At 41.3% G+C, this 27,841-nt stretch overlaps 2 protein-coding genes across 2 annotated transcripts in view; one reads left to right on the forward strand and one right to left on the reverse strand.

Moving 5' to 3' along the window:
- Window positions 1-6,225, forward strand: part of sart3 (spliceosome associated factor 3, U4/U6 recycling protein) — a 55,515-nt gene extending 49,290 nt beyond the window's left edge. The window contains 8 exon segments of the mRNA XM_034170280.1: window positions 3,013-3,122; window positions 3,252-3,364; window positions 3,456-3,532; window positions 3,610-3,784; window positions 3,876-4,324; window positions 4,418-4,570; window positions 4,721-4,905; window positions 5,174-6,225. Coding sequence (XP_034026171.1) covers window positions 3,013-3,122; window positions 3,252-3,364; window positions 3,456-3,532; window positions 3,610-3,784; window positions 3,876-4,324; window positions 4,418-4,570; window positions 4,721-4,905; window positions 5,174-5,381 — 1,470 coding nt within the window. The 3' untranslated portion in view covers window positions 5,382-6,225.
- A 2,705-nt stretch (window positions 6,226-8,930) lies between these two features.
- On the reverse strand, window positions 8,931-27,830 carry ficd (FIC domain protein adenylyltransferase). The gene is made up of 2 exons (XM_034170281.1): window positions 27,323-27,830; window positions 8,931-10,466 (listed from the first exon to the last, which is right to left on the reverse strand). Exons 1-2 carry the CDS (start codon window positions 27,585-27,587, stop codon window positions 9,385-9,387), a joined length of 1,347 nt encoding a protein of 448 aa, XP_034026172.1. The 5' UTR covers window positions 27,588-27,830; the 3' UTR covers window positions 8,931-9,384.
- Window positions 27,831-27,841: the final 11 nt, after the last annotated feature.

The raw sequence follows: 27,841 nt of genomic DNA on the forward strand, positions 1-27,841 counted from the left end.
TGCTTTGCTACCTCACGCACTGCCATGTCAGTAGTTACTGTACCAGTACCACCCTCCAAGTGGAATCTAATCATACCTATCACACTCTGCAAACAATGGTTTATGTTTTTACAGTTTTTGAAGAGCATGGCCTCCTCCTAGGTTCTGTTATTCACACAGTGTGACTGAAATAAAACCTTTGACAATGGTTTATGTTTTTAAAGTTTTTGAAGAGCATGGCCTCCCCCTAAGTTCTGTTATTCACACAGTGTTACTGAAATAAAACCTTTGTGAAAGAATTGTGTTTATAAAGTTTTTGAAGAGCATGGACAAACTTTACACATAGCGGAATAGCCAGATAATTGAAAATAGACCATACTTTGTTACATTCAAGAGGTGGGGGGTTATTTTCAAGATATAGGATTAATTTTGATGTCAAAATACTGGTATTAATATTGTGAATCATTTCCCAAGTAGATGTATTGAAATTCTGACTTGTGATTTTACCACCTCCTGCTATTGATGGCAATACATTCTGGGTTAGATTTTTCTACAACCCCTGGCAAAAATTATGGACTCACCGGCCTCGGAGGATGTTCATTCAGTTGTTTAATTTTGTAGAAAAAAAGCAGATCACAGATATGACACAAAACTAAAGTCATTTAGTTTTTCTGGCTAGTCATTTCTGGCTTTAAGAAACACTATAAGAAATGAGGAAAAAAAATTGTGGCAGTCAGTAACGGTTACTTTTTTAGACCAAGCAGAGGGGAAAAAAATATGGAATCACTCAATTCTGAGAATTATGGAATCATGAAAAACAAAAGAACACTCCAACACATCACTAGTATTTTGTTGCACCACCTCTGGCTTTTATAACAGCTTGCAGTCTCTGAGGCATGGACTTAATGACCATGATTAGTGCACAGGTGTGCCTTAGACTGCCCACTCTGAAAGGTGCAGTTTTATCACACACAGATGTCGCAAGATTTGAGGGAGCGTGCAGTTGGCATGCTGACAGCAGGAATGTCAACCAGAGCTGTTGCTCGTGTATTGAATGTTTATGTCTCTACCATAAGCCGTCTCCAAAGTCGTTTCAGAGAATTTGGCAGTACATCCAACCAGCCTCACAACCGCAGACCACGTGTAACCACACCAGCCCAGGACCTCCACATCAAGCATGTTCACCTCCAAGATCGTCTGAGACCAGCCACTCGGACAGCTGCTGGAACAATCGGTTTGCATAACCAAAGAATTTCTGCACAAACTGTCAGAAACCGTCTCTGGGAAGCTCATCTGCATGCTCGTCGTCCTCATCGGGGTCTTGACCTGACTCCAGTTCGTCGCCGTAACCAACTTGAGTGGGCAAATGCTCACATTCACTGGCATTTGGCACGTTGGAGAGGTGTTCTCTTCACGGATGATGCGAAGGAGATGTGTTGCACTGCATGCGGCAAATGGTGGTCACACCAGATACTGACTGGTATCCCCCCCCAATAAAACAAAACTGCACCTTTCAGAGTGGCCTTTTATTGTGGGCAGTCTAAGGCACACCTGTGCACTAATCATGGTGTCTAATCAGCATCTTGGTATGGCACACCTGTGAGGTGGGATGGATTATCTCAGCAAAGGAGAAGTGCTCACTATCACAGATTTCGACTGGTTTGTGAACAATATTTGAGGGAAATGGTGATATTGTGTATGTGGAATAAGTTTTAGATCTTTGAGTTCATCTCATACAAAATGGGAGCAAAACCAAAAGTGTTGCGTTTATATTTTTGTTGAGTATATTTGCAGGCCATGACATTGACCCTATGTGTCTTTTTGCAAGGAATGTTTTCACAGTTTTTGCTCTATGGCAAGATGCATTATCATCTTGAAAAATGATTTCATCATCCTCAAACATCCTTTCAATTGATGGGATAAGAAAAGTGTCCAAAATATCAACGTAAACTTGTGCATTTATTGATGATGTAATGACAGCCATCTCCCCAGTGCCTTTACCTGACATGCAGCCCCATATCATCAATGACTGTGGAAATGTACATGTTCTCTTCAGGCCGTCATCTTTATAAATCTCATTGGAACGGCACCAAACAAAAGTTCCAGCATCATCACCTTGCCCAGTGCAGATTTGAGATTCATCACTGAATATGACTTTCATCCAGTCATCCACAGTCCACGATTGCTTTTCCTTAGCCCATTGTAACCTTGTTTTTTTCTGTTTAGGTGTTAATGATGGCTTTCGTTTAGCTTTTCTGTATGTAAATCCCATTTCCTTTAGGCGGTTTCTTACAGTTCGGTCACAGACGTTGACTCCAGTTTCCTCCCATTCGTTCCTCATTTGTTTTGTTGTGCATTTTCGATTTTTGAGACATATTGCTTTAAGTTTTCTGTCTTGACGCTTTGATGTCTTCCTTGGTCTACCAGTATGTTTGCCTTTAACAACCTTCCCATGTTATTTGTATTTGGTCCAGAGTTTAGACACAGCTGACTGTGAACAACCAACATCTTTTGCAACATTGCGTGATGATTTACCCTCTTTTAAGAGTTTGATAATCCTCTCCTTTGTTTCAGTTGACATCTCTTGTGTTGGAGCCATGATTCATGTCAGTCCACTTGGTGCAACAGCTCTCAAAGGTGTGATCACTCCTTTTTAGATGCAGACTAACGAGCAGATCTGATTTGATGCAGGTGTTAGTTTTGGGGATGAAAATTTACAGGGTGATTCCATAATTTATTCCTCAGAATTGAGTGAGTCCATATTTTTTCCCTCTGCTTGGTCTAAAAAAGTAACCGTTACTGACTGCCACAATTTTTTTTCTTGATTTCTTATAGTGTTTCTTAAAGCCAGAAAGTTGCCATTTGAAATGACTTTAGTTTTGTGTCATGTCTGTGATCTGCTTTTTTTCTACAAAATTAAACAACTGAATGAACATCCGAGGCCGGTGATTCCATAATTTTTGCCAGGGGTTGTATATGCTTTGAGAAAAATTGTAAATGAATGAAAAGCTTTTCCTTTCCTTTTCATTCCAGGCCCTCCACTGTAAGAACATTCAGAAGGCCAGGGAACTGTGGGACATCATCATGACAAAAGGGAATGCCAAATATGCCAACATGTGGCTGGAGTACTATAACCTTGAAAGGTCTGTCTGTGCACAACTCAGGTCAAGGCTCTGTTTACATGCACTGCCAGGACAGTTTTAACTTGACATTTTATTTAAAATGATGTATGCTGTGCTTTTTTTCCCCTCTTTCTCTTGCTGTGTTTGCAGGTCTTATGGAGATGCTGTGCACTGTCGTAAGGCTCTGCACAGGGCTGTCCAGTGTACCTCAGACTATCCAGAGCATGTGTGTGAGGTCTTGCTCACTTTTGAGAGGGTACAAGGTCAGACCTCTTGTATATTGAGCTAAAATGAAGATGGAAGATACAACCTTAGATTGTAATGTGCTGCTGGTTTTTGGGTAATCACCTTCAGGTACGCTGGAGGACTGGGATGTGGCGGTGCAGAAGACAGAGACCCGGCTGAACAGGGTTAACGAGCAAAGGGCAAAGGCAGAGTAACTTATCATTGCTGTACTGTGTGGGTGAATTATTTAGCTGCTTTGGCTAATGTTAGCATCTTCTGTAAGATGGCTGAGAAGGAAGCCAACCTGGTCCGCCAAGAGGAGGAGAGAGCTGAGCAGCGGCGGAAGGCCAAGACAGAAAAGAAGGCTCTGAAGAAGGCACAGAAGGGAAATCGTGTTGGGGAGAAGAGGAAAGCAGAGCAGGAGTACGATCAGGATGAGTGGAATGAGGAGTCGTCAGGTGAGATTATGCTGTGAAGCAAAACTAACATATTAGAAATTCTTTGGCTTTTGCATCATCCATGGCATGCTCACTGTTCTTACTCTGACAGAGCATGCTTCTAAAAGGCACAGAGGAGGTGGTGACTCCGTTGCAGAGGAAGATATGGAGACCGAGACAGGACTGTTTGGGAGGAAAGTGCCCCCTGGCCATAAGCCTGGACCACCTACCATGAAAAAAGTCCAGCAAGAAACTGGCCAGCAGCAGAAAGACAACAAGCCTGAGCTCCGCAACGACAACTGCAGTGTATTTGTCAGTAACCTGGCATACACCATGGAGGAGCCAGAGGCAAAGCTCAGGACACTGTTTGAGAACTGTGGTCCTATCACACAGGTGCGTCCCGTCTTTGGCAGTAAGGGAGGCTTCAAAGGCTACTGCTATGTGCAGTTTGAATCCACGGTGTCAGTCCCCGAGGCACTGAAGCTGGACAGACAGGACGTGGAGGGCAGGCCCATGTTTGTATCACCTTGTGTGGACAAAAACAAAAACCCAGACTTCAAGGTAAATCTGAAATTCTAACTGCAGTGAGTGCTTGAGCATGTTGTTTCTTTACTTAGAAACACCTGTGACAGCTTCACATCGATTTCTTTGTAGGTGTTCAAATACAACACGTCTATGGAGAAGCACAAAATCTTCATCTCTGGGCTTCCATTCACATGCACGAAGGAGCAGCTAGAAGAGATATGCAAAAGTCACGGCACCATTAAAGAAGTTCGTCTGGTCACTTACCGCTCAGGAAAACCCAAGGTGAGACAGGGACGACAGTGTTTAAGTCCTACCTTTCAGCAGCCAGGATTATTCTGGAGTACAGAGTCACTCTAGAATCTCTGCATTCTTGATTTCTGTGTGTATTATAATTTTTTTTGGGGTGGGGGGGTGGTTTTGTGTTTTCTGCAGGGTCTGGCATATGTCGAGTTCACAGAAGAAGCCCAGGCATCTCAAGCAGTACTTAAAATGGATGGCATGGTCATTGAAGGCAATAACATTTCTGTTGCCATAAGTAACCCCCCTCGCAAGAACATGGAGAAACCTGGCTCCAGTCACTTCACCTCAGATGTGATGCCTCGCCATGTCTATGGCGCGTACGTACATTGATGCATCTCTCTATGATGCCAATCTGAAGTGTCTCAGTAAAACTCCATAGTAGTTTTCCATATTAAAGATTAGCAAATGTAGTTTCTCAAGTTTTCCAGTGCAACCTTTGTGGTCAGTACTTAAAGAACTCATGGCTGCCATTTCAGATGCTTGATTAGATTCTTTATCTGATTTCCTGTTAGTGCTGCTGTAAAGAAAAAGTTATCTGAAAACTGTTTTCTTGGCATAAAAGTTTACCCTTTTTTTATCCCCCAGGAGAGGGCGAGGTCGGACTCAGCTCTCACTGCTTCCTCGTTCACTCCATCGGCAAAGTGGGCTTGTAAGCAATGTGGAGAACGGGACTGCAGCGAAGCAGATACCAGCAGGTGGCAGCGGCATCCCTAATGAGGGTGGCGCTTCTGCAGAATCGCAGTCAAAATCTTTGTCAAACTCAGACTTTGCCAGAATGCTTCTCAATAAGTGAGGCTGCAGGCGAGGGAGTGAAGCCATCCTGTGTCCTTACAAATGTGTCGCAAGTTTTCCTGTAATCGATTGTGACTTCCCTTTAATCCGGTTTTGTTGTCATTCATTCTGCGACAATGCCTTAATTCCCAAGGTCCTGCAATCCCCCCACAATTCTTTTGACCTGTGGATTGGTTGTGTGTGAATATGAATGTGGGCAGTTTTATAAAAACTTGTATTATATTCGTGTAAATATACTGTCTAAAACTGTAAACCTCATCTTGTTGTCTGTATGACTTTTTTCTTTTTTTAATATTCCATCAGCAAAACTTGTGAATGTTTAAAAAGGGTACATGAAAATGGTGAACAGATGTGGTGTTATAGTCTGTGTGTGTGTGTGTGTGTGTGTGTGTGTGTGTGTGTGTGTGTGTGTGTGTGTGTACATAAATTAGAACTACTACAGTGATGAAAAGACCTCAAGATATTTGTAGGAAACTTCTGTGATTTTGTTCTGCAGACTTGGGTAGGGCTTGAGTTGATGTTTTTTTGTTTTTGTTTTTTTTGCATAAAAATACCTTTGTTCATTTTTGGAATTATGATTGAACAGGTCAGCAAGCATTCTGCAAAAAATATGCTTGAGTGGCTGATTCATTGGGGCATGCCATGTCACTGCTAATAGTTAACCAGAGATTAAATAATATTTTACATTAAACAAACTGCCATCTTATGCTTTCTGCCTTCATAGATCGCTGGTCCAAATGACAGATTTAAAGTACTTTCATCATCATCAAACTATTTCAGACACAAGGTCCATAGTAACACAAAAGAACATACAAAAAAAAAAAAAACAATAAAAAGACCAATTTCATCCATGGCCATATAAACTGATACGCCAATGTTTCCACAGCCTAGAAGAAAACCTGACCGAGCTCTGTACAGGACTGGTCAGGATATGAATGATACTGTTTACACAATCTGTAAATCTGCACATACATCTGTACATGAAGTTTCTGACTTTATTTGCTTTAGTACAAAAGATGTTCCACATTGCATCGTAATTTGAAATTAACAAATGCTAATATTTCCATCATATTAAAATACTTAGTTTGCTGCATAGCAAGAATATCACAAAAGCTTGTTTGTTTTAAACAAATGTATAGTATTGGATGACGTTTGAAACAAGAAACTGGGACAGGACATGCAGTGAAAATCTGTTCAGACTGAAAATCAGCCTTTAGAACCAACAGTGGATGTAAGTAAGATGAAGATTTTTGGCCAATAAGTTGATCACTTTTAACACTATGCATTTTTTTTTTTACTGCGTTAAAATGTCTTTTCCCCACCTGCTACACTCTTACCTTATTTGGATTAAAAAAAAAACTACATAAATGCTTGTTCCCGTTTCAAATTTGTACATTTTCAATCTCTCTCTCTCAAGCAATCACTACAATACATGCTGGATGTAAGAATTAACGTGCATCTGGAAAGTTCTTGATGCTTCACTTATTCCACATTTTATGTTACAGCCTTATTCCAAAATGGATGAAATTCATTTTTTCCCCCTTAAACCTCTACACTTAATACCCTATAATGATGTGTAAAAGTTTTTTTAAGGTTTTTGGACACACACACACACACACACATATATATATATATATAAACTAAGAAGTCATGTACATAAAGCCTTTGCCATGAAGCTAAAATTGAGCTCAGTTGCATCCTGTTTCCACTTATCATTCAGATGTTTCTGCAGCTTAATTGGAGTCCACAATCAGGCCTGTATGGTGAAGGACTCTCAAACCATGAGAAACAAAATTCTCTGGTCTGATGAGATAAAGACTGAACTCTGGCGTGAATGCCAGGCGTCATATTTGGAGGAAACCAGGTACCATCCCTACAGTAAAGTACGGTGGTGGCATTGTCATGCTGTGGGGATGTTTTCAGCAGCAGGAACTGGGAGACTAGTCAGGATTAAGGGAAAGACTAATTCAGCAAGGTACAGATACATCCTGGGTGAAAACCTGCTCCAGAGCACTTTTGACCTGAGTGGGGCAACTGTTCACCTTTCAGCAGGACAATGAGCTAGCTAAACCAACATTTCCCCTAGAATTTTTTCAGGCAAAGTGTGCATAAAGATATAAGGTGCTCATGAAACGCAAAAGCTGATACGGTTATTGTGTATGCATTTCTGTCACAGCCCTGCAAGGGTTTTATCATCGGTTGTTTAAAAAAAAAAAAAAAAAAAAAGGTGGCTTAGTGGTTAGCACTGTTGTCTCACAGTAAGAAAGCTATGGGATCACTTACTGCCTGGTTTTGCATGTCGATCCCTTCTGTGCGCCAGTTTCATTTCCAAAGGCATGCATGTTAGGTGAATTGGGAAACGCCAAACTGACCATAGGTGTGCGTGTGAATGTGTTTTGTTATGTGTGGCTTGTGCAGTGTACTCTGCCTCTTGCTCAAACAGGCACCAGCACACCTGTGACCCTGAAATGGAATGATAGGGTTGAGAAAAATGAATGAATATACAAGTATTTTTCATATTAAAGAATATCCGAAGAGTACAGGGCCAACAGTGAGGAAGCTTCATGCTGCTTTGGTTCAAGTGCTTGTTACGTTCTGATAACATTTCATGATATGTGATAGTTGATCTCAGAATGCAGACACCAGCTCATGTAAGTGGCAGTGTCTAGGTTTCTTAATCAAAGGCCATGTGTCAGTCTTTTACAATATTGTAACATGCACATTACCAACCTATAACAAGGAACTGTACCGTTTCCCAAAATTTCCACTAAAAATGCGAGTTTATTTCAGAATGCTGTCTAGATTTGGTAATCAAGGCCATAACTGAGAAAAATGGGTCCAACTCGAACTATACTCGTATTTTTAGATTTTGACTTCCCCTATTGTTTTAATAATTTTTTTAATTTGCCTATTTTTATTTCTATTTTAAAAGTGCTAGGGGATTGAAACTTAGCGGACCTAAATTTAGCAGAAGTTAATTGGGCTGCTGCTGGTTTTCAAAGTTAGCTGAAAAGCTAATCTGCTTGCGAAAAAGTTAGCTTTGCTAATTAGCGGTTAGCAGAGCTGTGACCACCATCGCCCATGAGCCTGTTGCCTACTCATCCATCCACTTTACGGAGGACACATCATCACATTGTATTTTACAACCAATCCTAAAATGTGGAATATCTAGATGACTATTTTGCGCAATTTGTACAGTCAAAGTTATGAATCTGATTTAGATTAAAACTAAAATGACAGTTGTGGTTTGTCATGTTTAATTTTTGCACTTCAATCAATCAATCAATCAATTTTTTTTATATAGCACCAAATCACAACAAACAGTTGCCCCAAGGCGCTTTATATTGTAAGGCAAGGCCATACAATAATTATGTAAAACCCCAACGGTCAAAACGACCCCCTGTGAGCAAGCACTTGGCTACAGTGGGAAGTGACACTTGTGACTTCTTGTGTGTGTGCGTTTGATCTAGCAAATGAATGCATTTCTCATCTTAAACTTATTTTAATAAAGACATGTATGCCAACTTTGTCCCCAGTTCCACATCGGCACTGAGGTGGAAGCCGTTTTATTTTAAAATAAATTATTAAATACATAAAAGTGCTTTACAGTGTCAGACTTTATCTCGGAGAGAAAAGAGAAACTACAGTAAATAACCCATCACTGAAAAAAAAAAATCCATTACATGACAGGAATGTCAGATGTTCTGCTGGAAATAAAAGTAACTAAAATGCCACAGGATTCTTCTGTTGCAATCTGGAAATGGCAAGATGCACTACCATCATTATTCAGAAACAAATAACATGGCTACATCATACTAAAATTCAACTGCTGTAGAGAGGTGGAACCACAGGTTCAATGTTCCTGTAAAAGTGCTAAAACACAAAAACAAAAACACCAAAGGCAGAGAACCCAGAGTGAGAAATAAGAAATATGGCAATTGATGAAGGTTTTAGATAGCATGGCTGCCTGCATGGTGGTCCCGCTCCCACAGGCTTTACCCAGGTCAGTTGCGGACCGGTATAGTTTGCTGGCAGTCACTGCAGGACTGGTGCTGGGCGGCTCCTGGCAGACCTACGGCATGCTCGGCTGTAGAAATCAACAGAGTGTCCAGTGTGATCTCTGTGCATTTGGCTATGAAGCGTATGAAAGGGCGTACGTCGCCCTCGTTGGCCGTATCTAGAGCCGCGTAGTATTCAGCCCTTTGTTCTTTGCGAATCGTAATGGGCGGGTACCGTGCTTGCATGAGCACAAGGTTCATTAGCAGACGTGATGTGCGCCCGTTGCCATCGATGAATGGGTGCACGTACACTAGTTTGTAGTGGGCTAGAGCGGCATACTCCACTGGGTGAAGCTGGAGAGCCTCATCAGAGTTGAGCCACTGAACCAGCTCTTGCATATGTCTCTGCAAGTCCCGAGGGTGAGGTGGGATGTGGTTGCCCACAAACACTTGGGTGGTACGCAGCCTCCCTCCTTCTACAGGGTCGACATAACCAAGCACCCGTCTGTGAATCTCCAGAATGTCATTGACAGTGATCTCTCCTGTTCTGGACAACAGTGTCGTGTTAATGTACTTCATGGCTGAATCCACGCCGATGGCCTCATTCTGCTCCTGAAGACTCTTCCCGGGGACCGCGTAGCGTGTCTCAATGATGTGACGGATCTCAGACAATGTGAGTGTATTGCCTTCAATGGCCACTGTGTGGTAGATGTGGTGGTAGTAGGTTTCCTCCATCACTCGTCGGAGTGCAGAATTGCCCTTAGGAATAGACATGAGTCTTTGAACTTTACTGTCAATGATGCTAAAGTGACGCTGGTCAATCTCTTCCACCAAAGGAAGAGTTCGGTCTCGGCTAACCAGAGCACGCTCATTTGATGGCGAGATGGCTAAAGCCTTGGTGTAGAGGTGGTCTGCCTGGACTACATCTTTCTCCTCCTCTAAAATAGTGCCCAGTTCTGTCAAGGCATCCACAAAGTCTGGGTTCAGACTGAGGGCATGAACCAGCAGCTTGTGGGCCTTCTCCCTCTTCCCCACTTTCTTCATCTCCTGAGCTTGCTGCAGCGCTGCTCTGGCCTCAAGCATCATCTCTGCAATCACATCATCATAGACAAGGTTAATGACAACTTATCTATCCACCAAAATCACAATACAAAAGAAATTAAACTAATATTTACATGAGGGTGGATTCATTGTGGAGTTTTATTTATTTATTTTTGGAATTTTTTGGAGATTAGTAAAAAGACACACTTTTAGAAACCAATCAGAAAATGAATTATTCAACTTTCCATAAGCCACCATGGATGCTGTCTTGGATTTGTAAAAATGGTGGCTTAAAATGGGAGGCTTTTTTTCCCCCAATATCTCTGCTTCCAGGTGACCCACAAGTCCATCCAGAAAGTATTCACAACGCTTCACTTTTTCCACATTTTATGTTACAGTCTTATTCCAAAATGGATGAAATTCATTTTTTCATCAAAATTCTAGACACAATACCCCATAATGACAATGTGAAGAAAGTTTCTTTTGAGACTTTTTTGCAAATTTATTAAAAATAGAAAACTTAAGAAATCACATGTACGTAAGTATTCACAGTCCTTGCCATGAAGCTCAAAATTTAGCTCAGGTGGATCCTGTTTCTACTGATGATCCTTGAGATGTTTCTACAGTTTAATTGGAGTCCACCTGGGGTAAAGTCAGTTGATTGGACATGATTTGGAAAGGCACACGCCTGTCTAGATATAAGGTCCCACAGTTGACAGTGCATGTCAGAGCACAAACCAAGCATGAAGTCAAAGGAATTGTCTGCCGACCTCAGAAACAGGATTGTCTCAAGGCACAAATCTGGGGAAGATTTGTGCAGACAGATTATCATCTGTAAATGAAAAAAGTTCAGATACACCAGGACTCTACCTTGAGCTGGCTAAACTGAGCAATCACGGGAGAAGAACCTTAGACAGGGAGGTAACCAAAAACCCGATGGTCACTCTGTCAGAGCTCTAGCATTTCTCTGTGGAGAGATAACTTTCCAGAAGGACAACCACCTCTGCAGCAATCCATCAATCACGCCTGTACAGTACAGTGGACAGATGGAAGCCACTCCTTCGTAAAAGGCACATGGCAGCCCACCTGGAGTCTGCCAAAAGGCATCCGAAGGACTCTCAGAATGTGACAAACAAAATTCTCTGGTCTAATGAGACAAAGATTGAATACTTTGGTGTGAATGCCAGGCATCATGTTTGGAGGAAACCAGGCACCATCCCTACAGTGAAGCATGGTGGTGGCAGCATCATGCTGTGGAGGGAAAGATGAATGCAGCAATGTACAGAGACATCCTGGATGAAAACCTACTCCAGAGCATTCTTGACCTCAGACTGGGGCAAAAGTTCATCCTTCAGCAGGACAATGACTCTAACCATACAGCCAAGATATCAAAGGAGTGGCTTCAGGACAACTCTGTGAATGTCCCTGAGTGGCCCAGCCAGAGGCCAGACCTGAATCTGATTGAACATCTCTGGAGAGATCTGAAAATGGCTGTGCACCGACGCTCCCCATCCAACCTGATGGAGCTTGAGAGGTGCTGCAAAGAGGAATGGGAAAAACTCCCCAAAGATAGGTGCACCAAGCTTGTGGTATCATATTCAAGAAGACTTGAGGTTGTACTTGCTGCCAAAGGTACAACAACAAAGTACTGAGCAAAGGCTGTGAATACTTACGTATTATGATTTCTTAGTTTTCTTTATTTTTAATAAATTTGCAAAAGAAAAACAAAAAACAAAACAACAAAAAAACTTTTTTTCATGTTTTTATGTTGTCATTATAGCCTCTTTCACATCTGGCCAATGTAGAGTTGCGTAATGCGGCATAACAACTATGCTGAGCTTATGAAGCCTATGTGGCAATATGCTGAGGGATGCAAAAGGGTCTGTGAAATGCACGCAAAAAAAAAACAAAAAAAAAAAACATTTATTTTTTAACGGAAATTTAGCAAGTCTATGCAACACTCTGCTACTGTATGTAAGTATACGTGACACTGCGCTACTGTATGCCACAAAAAAAAATCCTGTTAAGTTTTTATCAGTACATACTTGCATTGCTAGATTTTATTCATCCCGCTGGACTCTGCTGAACTTTGCTGGCAGTGAAGCTCCAAAACCACAGAAGAAGAGGCGGGCCAAACGTCCCCCCTGCGCGCAACATATGCAGCCATTCCTGCATAATAGATACGCAGCACAATGCAACTCTAAGCAGGTCCGATGTGTGAAAGGGGCTTATGGGGTGTAGAGTAGAAATTTGAGGAAAAAATTAATTTGGAAAAAGGCTGTAACATAACAAAATGTGGAAAAAAGTGACGTGCTGTGAATACTTTCCCAATGCACTTTAGGATCTTGACTACAGTGGCTAAATACACATTTTAAGGGTTAAGAAATCCAGTGTTGCAGACACCCTCTCACTTTCCAATATTTATAATACAGTCTGGCTAAAAACTCAACTGTGGTGCAATCTGTTAAACATTTCCATTTCATCTGGACCAACTATCTTTCCACTCTTGATCTTGTCTAAAAAAAGTCTTCTCTCAAACATCTCCATAACCAGGAAATGGTTGATTGATTAAATGATTAGTTTGGTCCATAAAATGTCAGAAAATAGATAACAGTGTCACTCAATGTTTTACTGAACTCGGAATGATGCTTTCAAATGTTTTGTTTTGCTCGCAGCCCAGAGACACCGTTTACTGCCAGACAAATCAGACAGTATTCACATTTAAGAAGCTAAAATCAGAGAATATATATATATATATATATATATATATATATACACACACATACACACACACAGTAGTGCTATGTGACTAAAAAGATTAATCCAGGTTTTGAGTATATTTCTTACTGTTACATGGGAAACAAGGTACCAGTAGATTCAGTAGATTCTCACAAATCCAACAGGACCAAGCATTCATGATATGCACACTCTTAAGGCTATGAAATTGGGCTATTAGTAACAAAAAAGTAGAAAAGGGGGTGTTCACAATAATAGTAGCATCTGCAAGGCATTAATTTTGTTGGTTTGGAACCAAGATTTTGCTCATTTACTAGTGTGCTTGGGGTCATTGTCATGTTGAAACACCCATTTCAAGGGCATGTCCTCTTCAGCATAAGGCAACATGACCTCTTCAAGTATTCTGACATATCCAAACTGATCCATGATACCTGGTATGCGATATATAGGCCCAACACCTTAGTAGGAGAAACATGCCCATATTATGATGCTGCACCACCATGCTTCACTGTCTTCCCTGTGAACTGTGGCTTGAATTCAGAGTTTGGGGGTCGTCTCACAAACTGTCTGCGGCCCTTGGACCCAAAAAGAACAATTTTACTCTCATCAGTCCACAAAATATTCCTCCATTTCTCTTTAGGTGAGTTGATGTGTTCTTTGGCAAATTGTAACCTCTTCTGCACGTCTTATTTAACAGAGGGACTTTGCGGGGGATTCTTGCAAATATATTAGCTTCACACAGGCGTCTTCTAACTGTCACAGCACTTACAGGTAACTCCAGACTGTCTTTGATCATCCTGGAGTTGATCAATGGGTGAGCCTTTGCCATTCTGGTTATTCTTCTATCCATTTTGATGGTTGTTTTCCGTTTTCTTCCACGCATCTTTTTTTTTTTTTTTTTTGTCCATTTTAAAGCATTGAGATCATTGTAGATGAACAGCCTATAATTTTTTGCACCTGCGTATAAGTTTTCCCCTCTCCAATCAACTTTTTAATCAAACTACGCTGTTCTTCTGAACAATGTCTTGAACGTCCCATTTTCCTCAGGCTTTCAAAGAGAAAAGCATGTTCAACAGGTGATGGGTTCATCCTTACTTAGGGGACACCTGATTCACACCTGTTTGTTCCACAAAATTGACGAACTCACTGACCGAATGCCATACTACTATTATTGTGAACACCCCCTTTTCTACTTATTTTTTACTAATAGCCCAATTTCATAGCCTTAAGAGTGTGCATATCATGAATGCTTGGTCTTGTTGGATTTGTGAGAATCTACTGGTACCTTGTTTCTCATGTAACAATAAGAAACATACTCAAAACCTGGATTAATCTTTTTAGTCACATAGCACTACTATTATTCTGAACACTACTGTATATGGATTTAAAAAGGCTCAGAGTGATTAATTTAATAGTTGACTAATAATGGATTAACTGTTGAAATCTGCAGTTGTAGCAGCTATGTCCAGCATCTCTTCACCACCACCCAGAACTTGTCTCACCTCTCATCTGAATTTTATACAATTTTCTTCCTCCTTTAAATCTGACCCTTGGTTTGAACTTCACATTCTTCACCTCCAAAGGCATACTACAAACGACCATACAATGCTGTTTATAGTGCTGTGAAAAAGTGTTTCCCCCTTGACCCTTTATATGTTAGATTTTTATTATGACATCAAAAACAAAACAAAAATTCTGGCCTTGTACACTAGAATTCCTAAAACCATGCTCTTCAAACTCACAGTGAAAGGTAATCGCTATATCATGAATTAAAAGAAACAAAAATCTAAAAGCCAAAATGATGGTGTGAATAATTAAGTGTCCCTTTTAGTATAGCACATGTAAACCATCACCTTTATATACAGTTTTCTTCTGACAAGTCAGGGAATGGATACGTGAACATTCCCAAGACACTGACTATGTTTTGGACACTATTTACATGAATTATAAAGAAATACAAACAGTAAGCACTCTATGGTAAATCTGTGTGAAGTAGATAGTTCTCAAAAACTGAGTGACTGTATAAGAAGGTGAAGAGTGAGGAAAGCCACCAAGACAACCCTGAAGAAGTTATAGACTTCTGTGACTGTGATTGAAGAGATTGTGCATAGTGCAAGTTTTGAGTGTTGCATCACCAGTTATACCACTTCATGATGAAGTAGTATAGAGGAGGTTTCTATAAAAAAAGAAATAAGAAGGGAAAAAAAAAAAAAAAAAAAAAAAACACTAGACAGTTCAGCTACAATTTGCCAGAAGGCACATTGGAAATTCAAGCATAGATTTGATGTTTTGTTGAAAGAAAATTATTCTCTGTGCAACTCCACTATGAAGGCAGGAGTGGCGATACAAAATGCAAAACTCTGCATTGCATCTCTGCATTGGCCTGTCCAGCCACACCTGACGTTGCACCAGAATCAACACCCAGAGCACAACTCCTTAGTCTCTCGAGACTGAAGGATGCCTAAGACACTCTCCCCACCACGACCTTACAGTCTCTAATGTATTTCGGCTATCTCCTTCCAGGATTTTCCCCAGAACTTTTTTGTATAGTGGTGCTGTTGGCAATTATCACCCGAGGCGGCGCATGTTGCGAGTCATTTTGACTGGTTTTAGATGCATTGAAAGCAAAAATAATAGACAAAAAAAAATTACACTTATGTTGTAATATCAAAGTTCTTTTTTGTATTTTTCTGTCTAAGTTAAGAAAATAAATAACACTGAAAAGTTTAAAAACATTAATATTTGATGGACATAGCATTTGCTCTTGTCTTCAAAATGACACACTGTACATTTAATCCAGTAAGACAGCCAGAGTTTTTTCTGTCATGTTTAGTTTTTTTTTTTTTTTTTTTTTTTCAACATTTTTGAGTGGGATTGCATATTTATTTAAAAAAAAACCCAACAACAACAAAAAACAAAACAAAATAATATAACCCCTAATTGTCTTGTTTGAACAAGAGCTAAATCTGGACTGATTTGATTGTCAAATCAGAATCAATTTTATTGCCAAGTAAGTTCTCACATACAAGTAACCTGGTCTGGTGTCATTGGTGCATAAACAACAACAATAAAGAAAATGGAAAAAAAAAAAAAAAAAAAAAAAAAAATTCTGAAAGAAGAAAATTTGCTCTTTTAATGATGAAATCCTGGATGAAAAACTTTCTGAATCAGTTTTTCACACTTTGCTTCACTGAGGCTGTGTCGTGAAAATGATTGTAGATTAAAATTGCTTTGTTGCTTTTTTTACATCGTGTAGCGTCTGCCTGCCTGCCTGCCTGCCTCTCCCTCTCTCGTCCTCTCTCTCTCTCCCTCTCCCTGTGTGTGGGAACGAGAGACTCTTCACTGTCATGCCGCGTTCACAGCGCACGCCACACGAGTGACGGCAGCGACAGGTTGCCATGTAATTGATCAACACATTTGTGGCGCGATATCGCGTCGTGTTGCCCTCCTCCCCAAGTTGAAAAATCTGAACTTTTTTGTCTTGTTGCGTCGCAATGACCAATCAGTTCATTGCGACGCGGCCACATGATGTGGACATGTCCTGTCTCTGGCAGCCAGCCTGTGAGCAGGACTTATGTCCCTTTTGTCCTTTATTTCACAATTATGACAGTTTGAGGGGACAGCGAGCAGCAGCACCACAGCAGGAGCCGTTTTTTTTCCACGTGCACGCGCGAACGAATCGTCCGTGAAGATTTTATTTATTAACTACACAGATGTATAATAAAACAAATGGTGACTGATTTATAACACAATTATGACAGAGTTTGAGGGGAGAGCGAGCAGCAGCGGCAGAGTTTTTTTTTTTTTATTGTTCACATGTGCGCACGCGAACGGGACAGGAGGTCCTCAAATTGGGTCCTGGAGAGGTGGAAGTACCGCTGAAAGTAGCCGTCATCCAGACGCAGCGCCTGCAGCAAATAATGAAACTCCCCCAATTGGGGACGTCTCACGAGGATGTTGTGAACCCAGAGCTGGCGCTGCTGGCGACGTTTATCAGCTTTCCATAACAAATAGAGCACAGCAACTCGCTCCGTGTGATCAAGGTCCGCCGTGTTGACATGACGGCGAGCGGAATGGAAACTCCTATTTGATGATGCATTGGGGTGAATTTTCACAGCGAAAGCAGAGCGACACACCGGGCGATGGTGGCGCGTCCATCGCCAGGCGAGAGACGCGAATTTGTGGCACCGCGTGTCGTGCGGTGTGAATGCACCATCACACCGTATTTGAGCAACATGAAGGCTTTCAACCGTAAAATAAAACCTATAGATTAATTTTTGGCGCTATGCAAGCAGAAGGAGCTCTTTTTATTAGAAGACTTTGACAGAGTTGTTTTTTTTTTTTTTTTTTACTGTGTTCTCTCTCTGAGTTGCAGTGCTGCTCTGCTCTCTGCCGGCGGGGGAGGGGCGAGCGGCCCGTTCAGCACAAACAGCCTGGCTTGATTTTAGAAAACTACCTGAGAGCAGAGAACAATACGAGGTCTATTAGAAAAGTATCCGACATTATTTTTTTCAAAAACCATATAGATTTGAATCACGTGTGATTACATCAGACATGCTTGAACCCTCGTGGGCATGCAAGAGTTTTTTCATGCCTGTCGGTTACGTCATTCGCCTGTGGGCAGTCTGAGTGAGGAGTGGCCCACCTTCTCATCGTTTTTTTCATTGTTTAGGAATGGCTCAGAGACTGCTGCTTTGTTTGATCAAAATTTTTTCAAAACTGTAAGGCACAACTGAGTGGACACCATTCGATAAATTCAGCTGGTTTTCGGTAAAAATTTTAACGGCTGATGAGAGATTTTGGTCTGTTAGTGTCGCCGTAAGGACGGCCCACAGTGCCTGACGGCGATCTGCGCTTCGAGGCGGCAGTGTCTCGCTGTTTCAAGTTGAAAACTTCCACATTTCAGGCTCTGTTGACCCAGTAAGTCGTCAGAGAACAGAGAACTTTCAGAAGAAGTCGGCATGAGGAGTTTATTCAGACATTCCATTATTAACGGACATTTTGTAATGAAAGAACGTGCGGGCAGAGTCGCATGTCGGGCCGGACCCGACCGCGGGGGGTCGCGACAGGAAAAACACCTCCGTTGGAAACCTTAACGGGCAAGTTGGAACATGCCCAAGCTGTTAAACAATTTCTCAGTTACTCACTTGTTGAAAGCCATCAAAAGCCACCTGAATTTTACAAATGGTTTTCAACACGGAGGTGTTTTTCCTGTCGCGGCGCACACAGATTTGCCGAGTCGTCACGGAAACGACTCGGCGAATTTGCACGCACGTCTTTCATTACAAAATGTCCTTAAACAGTGGAATGTCCGCATAAAGTCCTCATGCCAGCCTCTTCTGAATCTTCTCTGTTCTCTCACGACGTCCTGGGTGAATTAAGCCTTAAATTAGGATATTTTCAGGTCGAAATAGGCCGACGACGGCGCCTGGATGTGCTGCAGGACGTCCCGCACTGTGGGAAGTCCTTACACCGACAGAAACACCCCATAATCTCTCATCAGCCGTTAAACTTTTCACCGAAAACCATCTTAATTTCTCGAATAGTATCCACTCGGGTATTCCTCACAGGTCCAGAAAAAATTTTGATAAAGCAACGCGCGCTGTCTGGAGCAGCGTGTGAAACAAAGGAATTCAGCCGAGAGGGCGGGACCACATCTCACTCAAGGCCTGCCTACAGGGAAATGACGTCACCGACACGCGTGAAAAAACTCACGCATGCACATGAGGGTTCAAACATGATTGGTGGAATCACACGTCATTCAAATCCATATAGTTAAAAAAAAAAGGGTCGGTTTATTGTCTAATACAGTGATTCTCAACCGGGGTGCCGTGATCAATTGTCAGGGGTGCCGTGGGCAATTATCAAATATTATCGGGTGTATGTGCTGTAATAGTGTGGCAGATGGTGTAATGCTCTTTTATTCCAGTAGATGGCAGCAAGGCGCGCAGTAGCGCTGAGCCGTGTGCCGACAAGGAGGCGTGATCGCCATTTTAATTCTGGGCAAGTTAGTGATTTGTGTGCGTAGAAGTTCACTTAGTCTCGTCAAGAAACAGGTGGAATTTGCTGGAAAGCTGCACATGTTGGCAAAGTCACAAACGGATGAACAAGGGAGACAATATTTCCTTCCATAAGTAAGTGGTTTTGGTTATTGTCACTTTGTCCGTGATATTTGGATGATAAACAGCTGTATGTCTCCTGCCGTACCTGTGTCACCCGATGACACGGATCATTAATTTCACTCATGTCTAGTTGATATTTTCCACTGCTAGACCAATGCCTAGTTAAAATTCTTGTCGTTAGTGACTAAAACTTGTTCGACAAGACTGGGGAGTTTTTTTTTTTGCACCTTAAAATAATGAGATTAATGACCCGCGCTGTGCTGCCACACACACAGAAATGTGCACACACACACCGCTGACTTCATGAATGAAACTCGGTCAATAAAGGATAATTGTGTAAAAATATAATATATATAAATGTATTGTGATGGTTTTAGGAGCCGTGCTGCGTTGAACAGCAGCAGCTCAGCCGAGCAGCGAAGCTTAACAGCGCAGATCCATGTAACTTTAAACACTATTTGTGAATGTGTGGGTGTCAGAGTAAGTTTAATACTTTCCTGACATAATTTAATTTTACTGGCTCGATATCCAGGACAAAATGGCATTTTAACACGTATTTTGCGAGCATTTTTCTGAGTGTGTTCAGTCGCGAATCTCCATTGAAAATGCATTAACATCCGGGTACTTCGTCAATATTTTGCCCGGTTAGGAGACGTCATGTCGCTGTCCATGAAGGGACGTTTTCGTTTAATGTGCAGCATTGGGACTGTGCTCTCTAGTTCTTATATACAGCTCCATGACTATAGTATACTATGTTACGTCATATCTGTAGCGCACGTGTTGCTAACGCACCGTGTAGAGACAGTCGAGTTAGTGGTGCGTGACACGTGACACATGACAGTGGTGTGCCGCAGGATTTTGTAAATATAAAAAGGGTGCAGCGGCTCAAAAAAGGTTGAAAATCACTGGTCTAATAGACCTCGTATAACAGCGCTGTGATAACACTATGATGGCGCAGCGCCGTTGTTCCATTGTCTGGGGAGAACCCTGCCTACATAGGAAATGTGACACAATATCTTTAATAAATAATTGTAATTGGGAAGCAATAAAGTCAGGGATTTTTTTTTTTGGCAGATAGCAATACCAATTTTTATGCATAATGTCACCTACCATACAATACACAATAATATTAACTAAAAGATAAATACATCTAAATGCAAAAACTTAGCTCCAAAATGCTTTGTCAATTTTTCCTCAAATGGGGAAAAAGTAACAAAAAGTGATTTCACAGCAAAATGCATTAAGAAATACTCATTTACATAAATAAAATGAAAATTGTACTCAAATTTTTTAATATTTGCAACACTGATAGTGACATAAGTAGCCAAGTGCATGTTGGCCTCTAAAAATGTGGTTTTGGACTTACAGCGTTTTGTATTTAAACTCTTCTCGCTCACTTGCACATTATATTGATCAATATAATCCTTTTAAAGAATTCTAGCCCTTTGTGTTTCCTGCACCTTGTCTCACTTAGTGTTCCTTGTGCCCCTTCTAAATTCCAGCCACATCAACCCCCCCGTTTTTAAAACATGCCCTTTCTTAACTGTATTTACAACACTGCATCAACACACGTTATACATTTTCTACTATATTACAATCTTCACATATTTTTGAGTTAACCTTTTACAAGAGAAACAATGTCCTATTCCAGTGTGATCAAAGCTCAGTTTAGTCACTAGTACTTGCTCTTTTCCTTTGTCCTGTAATTCTCTTTGGTCTGACATAAGAATTTTGTAGGATGTTCTTACTTTACTGTCCTCATCCCACTGTTTTTGTTTAAGTTTGCCCTCCCCCATGAGCTACTGACCAAAGGTGTCACAAAATATGGGAATGTTCCAGCACAAGCAAAGGCTGACTAATGAATGTTGATGTACACAGAATTTCCAGCTATTCAAATAAAATAAGGGTATTAAAAACAAGCCCGTGGATATAGTTACTGTAGCCACAACAATGTGTTGGTAGAAGAAGAAGAAGACATGCCTTTATTGTCATATGTAATGAAATGTGTCCTCTGCATTTAACCCATCCTAATTACAGTTAGATACAACTTAATGACTCGTAGCAGTTGGCTGCCACAGTCCGGCATCCGGGATCCAACTCCGGATGTAAAGACACTGCCTTGGTCGAGGGCAGAGAAAGGAGCAGACCCTAAATAAGCATGTTTTGATTGTGGGAGGAAACTGGAGTGCCCGGAGGAAATCCACACAGACACGGGGAGAACATGCAAACTCCACACAGAAAGGCCAGGAAGCAATTCCATGACCTTCTTGCTATGAGGCACCAGTACTAACCACTAATCCACCATGCCACGCATGCTGCCCAGGTTACTGGTTACTGTTATGGCGGTGACGTGACACCCTAACCTTCAACTTAACAGCCCAAATGTTAGAGATACATGAACCCAAATAATAAGTGAAACAAGAAATGTTGGTTGATATGAAGGGAGTGAAAGGGAGTGAATTCCCTTCAGATCCAAACAGAAGAAACAGTTGGGAAAATAAAGTCAGCTGTGTGGGATGGAAGCTGACATCATCATTAAAGCTTTGAGAGGTAAATTTATTGTTCATTCCCATGTACAGTAAAACTCACCTAAACCGCCATCGTATAAACCAGATATTCGCAGTCACCGGACAAAAAAGTCGCAAAGTTTTTGTGTTGTTTTCTATGTAATAAACACAGCATAACAGATTTTGTACAACAGATTTTCGCTCACATCAGATAAAATGTCCCATCCAATCACAATGTATTTCCATTAAACCCCTCGCATGTGGGACCGGAGTCATTTCCATGATTAAAAGCCTGACTGTTTATTTTTTTCACACCGTGCTCAGACTCGGACCCACAGCCTGACATGCACCTGTTAAACCAGACACAGCAAAAGACACTTTGCTGCTTTCACTGCTTCGTCTGCCATCATATTTTAATAGCTTTTTGCAGTGCGCACACTGATTACAATTTGATAATGTATCAAATACATTTGGCAGAAAAAAAAAAAAACATTTCACAGGACATTTTGACACGGTCATTAAATGAGGCGCACCTCCCGATTCAGGATTCCCCGTAGATGTTCGACGCCTCCTGACTGTAACTAATCCGTTACATAGAGCTCGCTCACATCGGATAAAATGTCCCCTCCGATCGCAATGTATTTCCATTAAAAATCCCGAGCAGTCTGGACGTGCAGAGGTACAAATTAAAGTTCAGTGCTCTGACACTCGCCGATTTGAGGAAAGTGGGATGGGAGTCATTTCTCTGATTAAAAGCCCGACTATTTTTTCAAACCGTGTTCAGACTTGGACCTGAAGCCTGACGAGAACCTGTTAAATCAGACACAAACGGCTGTGATTTGACACTTTTCTGCTTTTACTCCTTTGTCTGCCATAATAAAGCAGTTTTTACAGTGCGCAAGCTGATTAAAAGTGGATCAGAAAAGTCCGCACATTTACAGCACAAAGTCGTGAAAGAAGAAAATGTACAGCTTACCTTTGATTTGGAGGTGATGATTGTAGAAAGAAAAGCTTATTGAGGGTCAAATTAGTCCACAATAAAGCATAATCTAGAGATGGAGAACTTTAAAACTGTCACACACGTCATTGCATGACACAGAGTTACAGAGCTGCAGCTGCATATATCAGGCTTTAATTAAATAAATCATCATAAATTGTAAATTTGATATCTTAACCATTTTTATATTTATTTTTGATAGCACCTGTACCTGGATGTGTTGCTGTATGTGGTTAAATGATTTTTTTTTAAAATGTTGAAAACATTAAAGGTTCATTCAGTAGTTCAGCGCAGTTGGAACCAAACTGGCGCCATGTTCTGAGTTGACGCCACTCTCTCAATTAAGGCACACTAATGTCCCCGAATCTCCCCAGTAGGAGCATGCTCATGGCACACTCAACCAAGTCCCACCCCCTCACCTGAAGCTAGATCCGTCCCTGGCTTTTGTTGAAATGACTGAAAATAGGGATGTAAGCAAGTAGGCCAGTGTCTCGATTAGGTTCTGCATAATTGCATGTAACCACATTTCTGGGGGTCGCACAGGGAGTCCCCTGCAATTTGTGTTGCTATTGGCTGTTGGAGGGATATCCTGATCTATTTTTAGGTCGATGACGTAGAAGAATGACCCAGCTCCCACCTCATGTTTGAATTTTTTTTCCACAGGCAATCGGAGAGAGAAGTTACCTGATTTCTTGTTTTTGCTTTGTCAAAGTCACTTAAATTGTACCGGAAGGAAGAAAAGGGATTAAAAATCAATGTATAGGGAATAATGAGTAAGAATTTCTCTTCATTTTTGCTGAATTTCAGAAGGATTGGCAGTTTCACAAAGATTCTGGCCGATTGCCAAAATCCAGTGACTGCCAGTGTTGAGATGATATACCATTTAAAATGAAGGAGAGGTGGTAATCCATCATTCCTGAAAATTTCATGGAGATAGCTTGGATATTAAGGAGATTATTAGAAAAAAATATGAAAGAACAAGTCTAGCTCAGTCACAAAGGGCCTATTGTTTTATCATTCATTAAGGCCAGGAAAACAAGCTCGATTCCCAGCACAAAAATGCCCATAACTTAATACTTAGATAATCACATGATTTTGGTGTAATTTTAAAGGGCTTTTCCACCGGTTGGACTGAAAGGCGCAGGAGCCGAAAATATTGCAGGAGTGCGCTAATAAAAATGCTGGCCTGGCGTGGTGGCTGCTATTTCGCTGTATCATGTTACTAAGCCACATATACTGCTTTATAACACAAAACTGTCAAGAGGGGGAATAAATAAGAGTGTAAAGATGATTGTATATATAATCAGATGTGTAAATTGATCAGTCCATGTGAACACTGCGCATTGAAAAAAAAACAACCGCTGTGGTTGTGATTATTTTTAGTTTTAGATATCACGGTTTATAGTTAATAAAAAAAAAACATAAGCGGCGACATGAGGCCAAAACATCGCCATCAGAGTGCGCAGGATGCCTGAAAAAAAAAAAAAAAAACTGCTGTGGATGTCATTATTTTCACTGTTTACAGTTAATAAACTGTAAATGTTTTTTCCCCAGGCGCCCTGTGCACTGTGATGGTGATGCTTTGGCCTTGTGTCTCCACTTATGATTTTTTATTAACTATAAACAGTGAAAATAATGACAACCACAGTGATTGTTTTTTTTCCAGGCGTGCTGCACACTCTGATGGTGATGTTTTAGCCTCGTGTCTGTGCTTATGATTTTTTTTTAATTAAATATAACAATATGAATGTAGGTATGACAATCCAGCCCTTCTGTACAGGTGGAAGCAAGTACACAACAGGTAGATGATTATGTAAGCGCTGTTCTGGAAGGCAGAATTCACGTTGTGGATCAGCGGCAGCACCTGGTGGAAATAACTGCACATGAGGAGGGTGCAACGATCTATTCAAACTGACTCCAACGACAGACCCACACTGACCCAAATATGACTAAATTAAGTACTTTTATTTATTTTCAGAAATGTGCTCCTTTCTCAAAACAGTACATTAAAGCAAATGGCACTCCCCTTTGCAGACGTACAGCGGGACCCACTGCTGCCTCGTCAGGGCTCACAACATCAGATATCAAAGTTCAGAGTCCGTTGTATGTCCCCCCCCCCCCACCAAAAAAAAAATTGCCAGTACTCACAAACGTACTTTAACTTCCCTTGTTTATTGTTTCAGCATTCTGAAGAGGCAGCAAGGCAGCGGGGGGAGGGGGGTGTCTATTAATGCAGTGTTTTTCAACCTTTTTTGAGCCACGACACATTTTTTTAAATTGGAAAAAAATATATCCAATGGCACCCCACCAACCAAAAATATTAGAAAATGACACTTTTTTAGCCTAACGATGACAATATGGTCCCTTAATTTATTTATACTCACTCAATGTAAAATCTGGGCCTGTTTAGATGAACACAAAGCTCATAACCTGGGAGGAATTGAAGACAGACATACACAAAGTTCTTCATCAACAGCTCTCAGTCTCTCAGCCCAGTGCGAGAGGCTGGGCGAGTCACAGCTCCATCCCCAGCTACACTGAAAAACAGTTTCTGAAAGATCCTCTCAGCAAAAGTCCATTCTTTCTTCTGTGTTTTGCTGACTTGCATTGAGTGTTTCACTTTTTTGGGCAACACACAATGCTTCACAAACACAGTAACTTAAATAAAATAATAATTTAAAAAAACTGACTGCGAGGCTTACATATTCAACCTCCAGCTGAAATGCATCTACTGAAATGCAAAGAGGGATTAAAAAAACAACAACAACAACAAAAAAAAAAACACAGGGACCCAGTCATCCACCAACCTTACAAAAGGTTAAATTTTACAAGTTGGGGAAAAACAAAACCCATCGCCATTTCAGCAAAATGTCAAGATTTTGACGCAGCTATTTTGCCATTTATGTCCAAATGAAGCTTTTTGCCTGGGAGCGCTCAGGTTGTGCGGATTTTTTGCTTTGATATTTGTCTCTTTTTGTTTGTCTCTGTTCATTTTTTTAAAACTGTGTTCCACTGCACACCTTATAATATCTCACGGCACACTGGTGTCCCACAGCACAGTGGTTGAAAAGCGCTGTATTAATGTACCGTTTTAAAGTACTTAATTTAGTACTATTTGGATCAGTCTGGGTCCATCGTTGGAGTCAGTTTGGGTAAATCGCCGCACCCCTTTTATTTATTCCACCTCTTGACAGGCTTGTGTTATAAACAGTGATGCCAGTAATGCGTTACTCTAATCTGACCACTTTTTTTAGTAACGAGTAATCTAACGCGTTAATCTTTCCAAATCAGTAATCAGATTAAAGTTACTTCTTCATGTCACTGTGCGTTACTATTATTTTTCATTGTGGGTCGATAGCAGCATTAAACTTGGTCCGTGGGCAGGAGGTCGGGGTTCGACTGAACTGCCCACTTTCAGTGAGCTGTGCGCTTTTCATCCGCGGTTTTTTGCAGCTGCTCGACTCGTCCTCACCTCTTAAAGTGCGGTGATCAGCACACCTGCACTGAGCTTTACAAACACATTTTTATACTTTTTTTCCTCCTTTATTTAGAGCTGAGCTGAGCTGCTCCGTATCTGCACGTTAAAACAGCTGATCCTCCGCGACGCGTCAACAACTAACACTATTTTCCACTCAAATGCACCTAAACTCTCTTTCTGAGGACCACATGATGTGAAAACACAAAACTTTCTTACCTGTAAATCTGGTCACGTTTTCTGCATAAATAAATGTTATCCATTCTTTGTGCTCAAACGCCAAAGTAGGGGCGAATCCAGATGGAATGGGGGCGTGGGGCAAGGATGTGCCCCCCTCCCCCACAACACCCCTAGATTAAAGGTCCAGTTTTGAAGCCGTTTTTTACTACAACTACTAATACTACTTAAAATAATATTAATTTCGACAAGTAAAATATTTAGAGAGAATTTAAATGTTAGAAAAATGCTAGAATGAATTTAATAGTTACATTTATAAACAATGTAGGTTCGAAATTGCAAGTTTTACTGTTACAGTGCTGTCAACAGTTAAATATGAGGTCAAGAAAGAGGTCTTTATTTTACTTTTTATAAAACAAGTATTTATTTTCATTGAAGTCAAGAAAGGGTGACTATAAAGTAACTTTTGGCAAAACAGGTATCATTGTCATGTTGAGGTGGCAGAGGATTGTTGTCGGCAGCTGGGAAAAGTAACTAAAAAAGTAACTAGTAATCTAACTTAGTTACTTTTACAATTGAGTAATCAGTAAAGTAACTAAGTTACTTTTTCAAGGAGTAATCAGTAATTGGATTACTTTTTCAAAGTAACTGTGGCAGCACTGGTTATAAATCAGTATATATGGCTTAGTAACATAATCCAGGGAAATAGTAGCCACCACAGCACATTCTGCTCACTCATACTATATTTTTGGTTCCTGCACATCCTGCGCGTTTCAGTCCAGCCCTTTTTTCATGTTCTGTCTGAATTCACAGTCAGATTTTATACTGGTATGGGATAGAGTTTTTATACACAGCCCTACAAAAGTGATTGGTTTCAGCGTGCGTGTACCTTTGCTGGGCTTGGCCCTCTGCGGCAGGAGGTCCAGGCCGGTGAAGGGCACCGTGAGGCCGGTGGTCTGCGCCGCTGGAGGCTGCTGGGAGCCTCCCCACAGCTGGCAGCGGAGCAGAGCTAAGCCTCTGAGCGCGGAGCAGCAGCGCTCCTCCACCCCCACCATGGGGGCCAGCAGGGCCACCAGGGAGCCCAGGAGCACACACAGCAGCGGGGCCCATCCTCCCAAGCCGCTGGTGGAACGCCACACCAACACAGCTGACATGACCGCTGCCGCTCACAGCCGCCATCCTCCGGCCAAAGCCTCCCCCATCTATCGCCCTCAAACACAGGAGAGCCAAGGAGCGTCCAGCAGAAGAGCTCACACAACTCTCCGTCCGATCACTTCGCTTAGCTTCCTAACAGATTTTCAGCCCTTAAACTATTCCCTAACTCTCTGATAAAAAATAAATTACTGACGCCCGAGCAAACACACACCATCCACTTCCTTCTTCTTCGCCTGTGAACATAGTGGAAGGT

This window comes from Thalassophryne amazonica, chromosome 5 (assembly GCF_902500255.1).
Source record: "Thalassophryne amazonica chromosome 5, fThaAma1.1, whole genome shotgun sequence".
NCBI lineage: Eukaryota > Metazoa > Chordata > Actinopteri > Batrachoidiformes > Batrachoididae > Thalassophryne > Thalassophryne amazonica.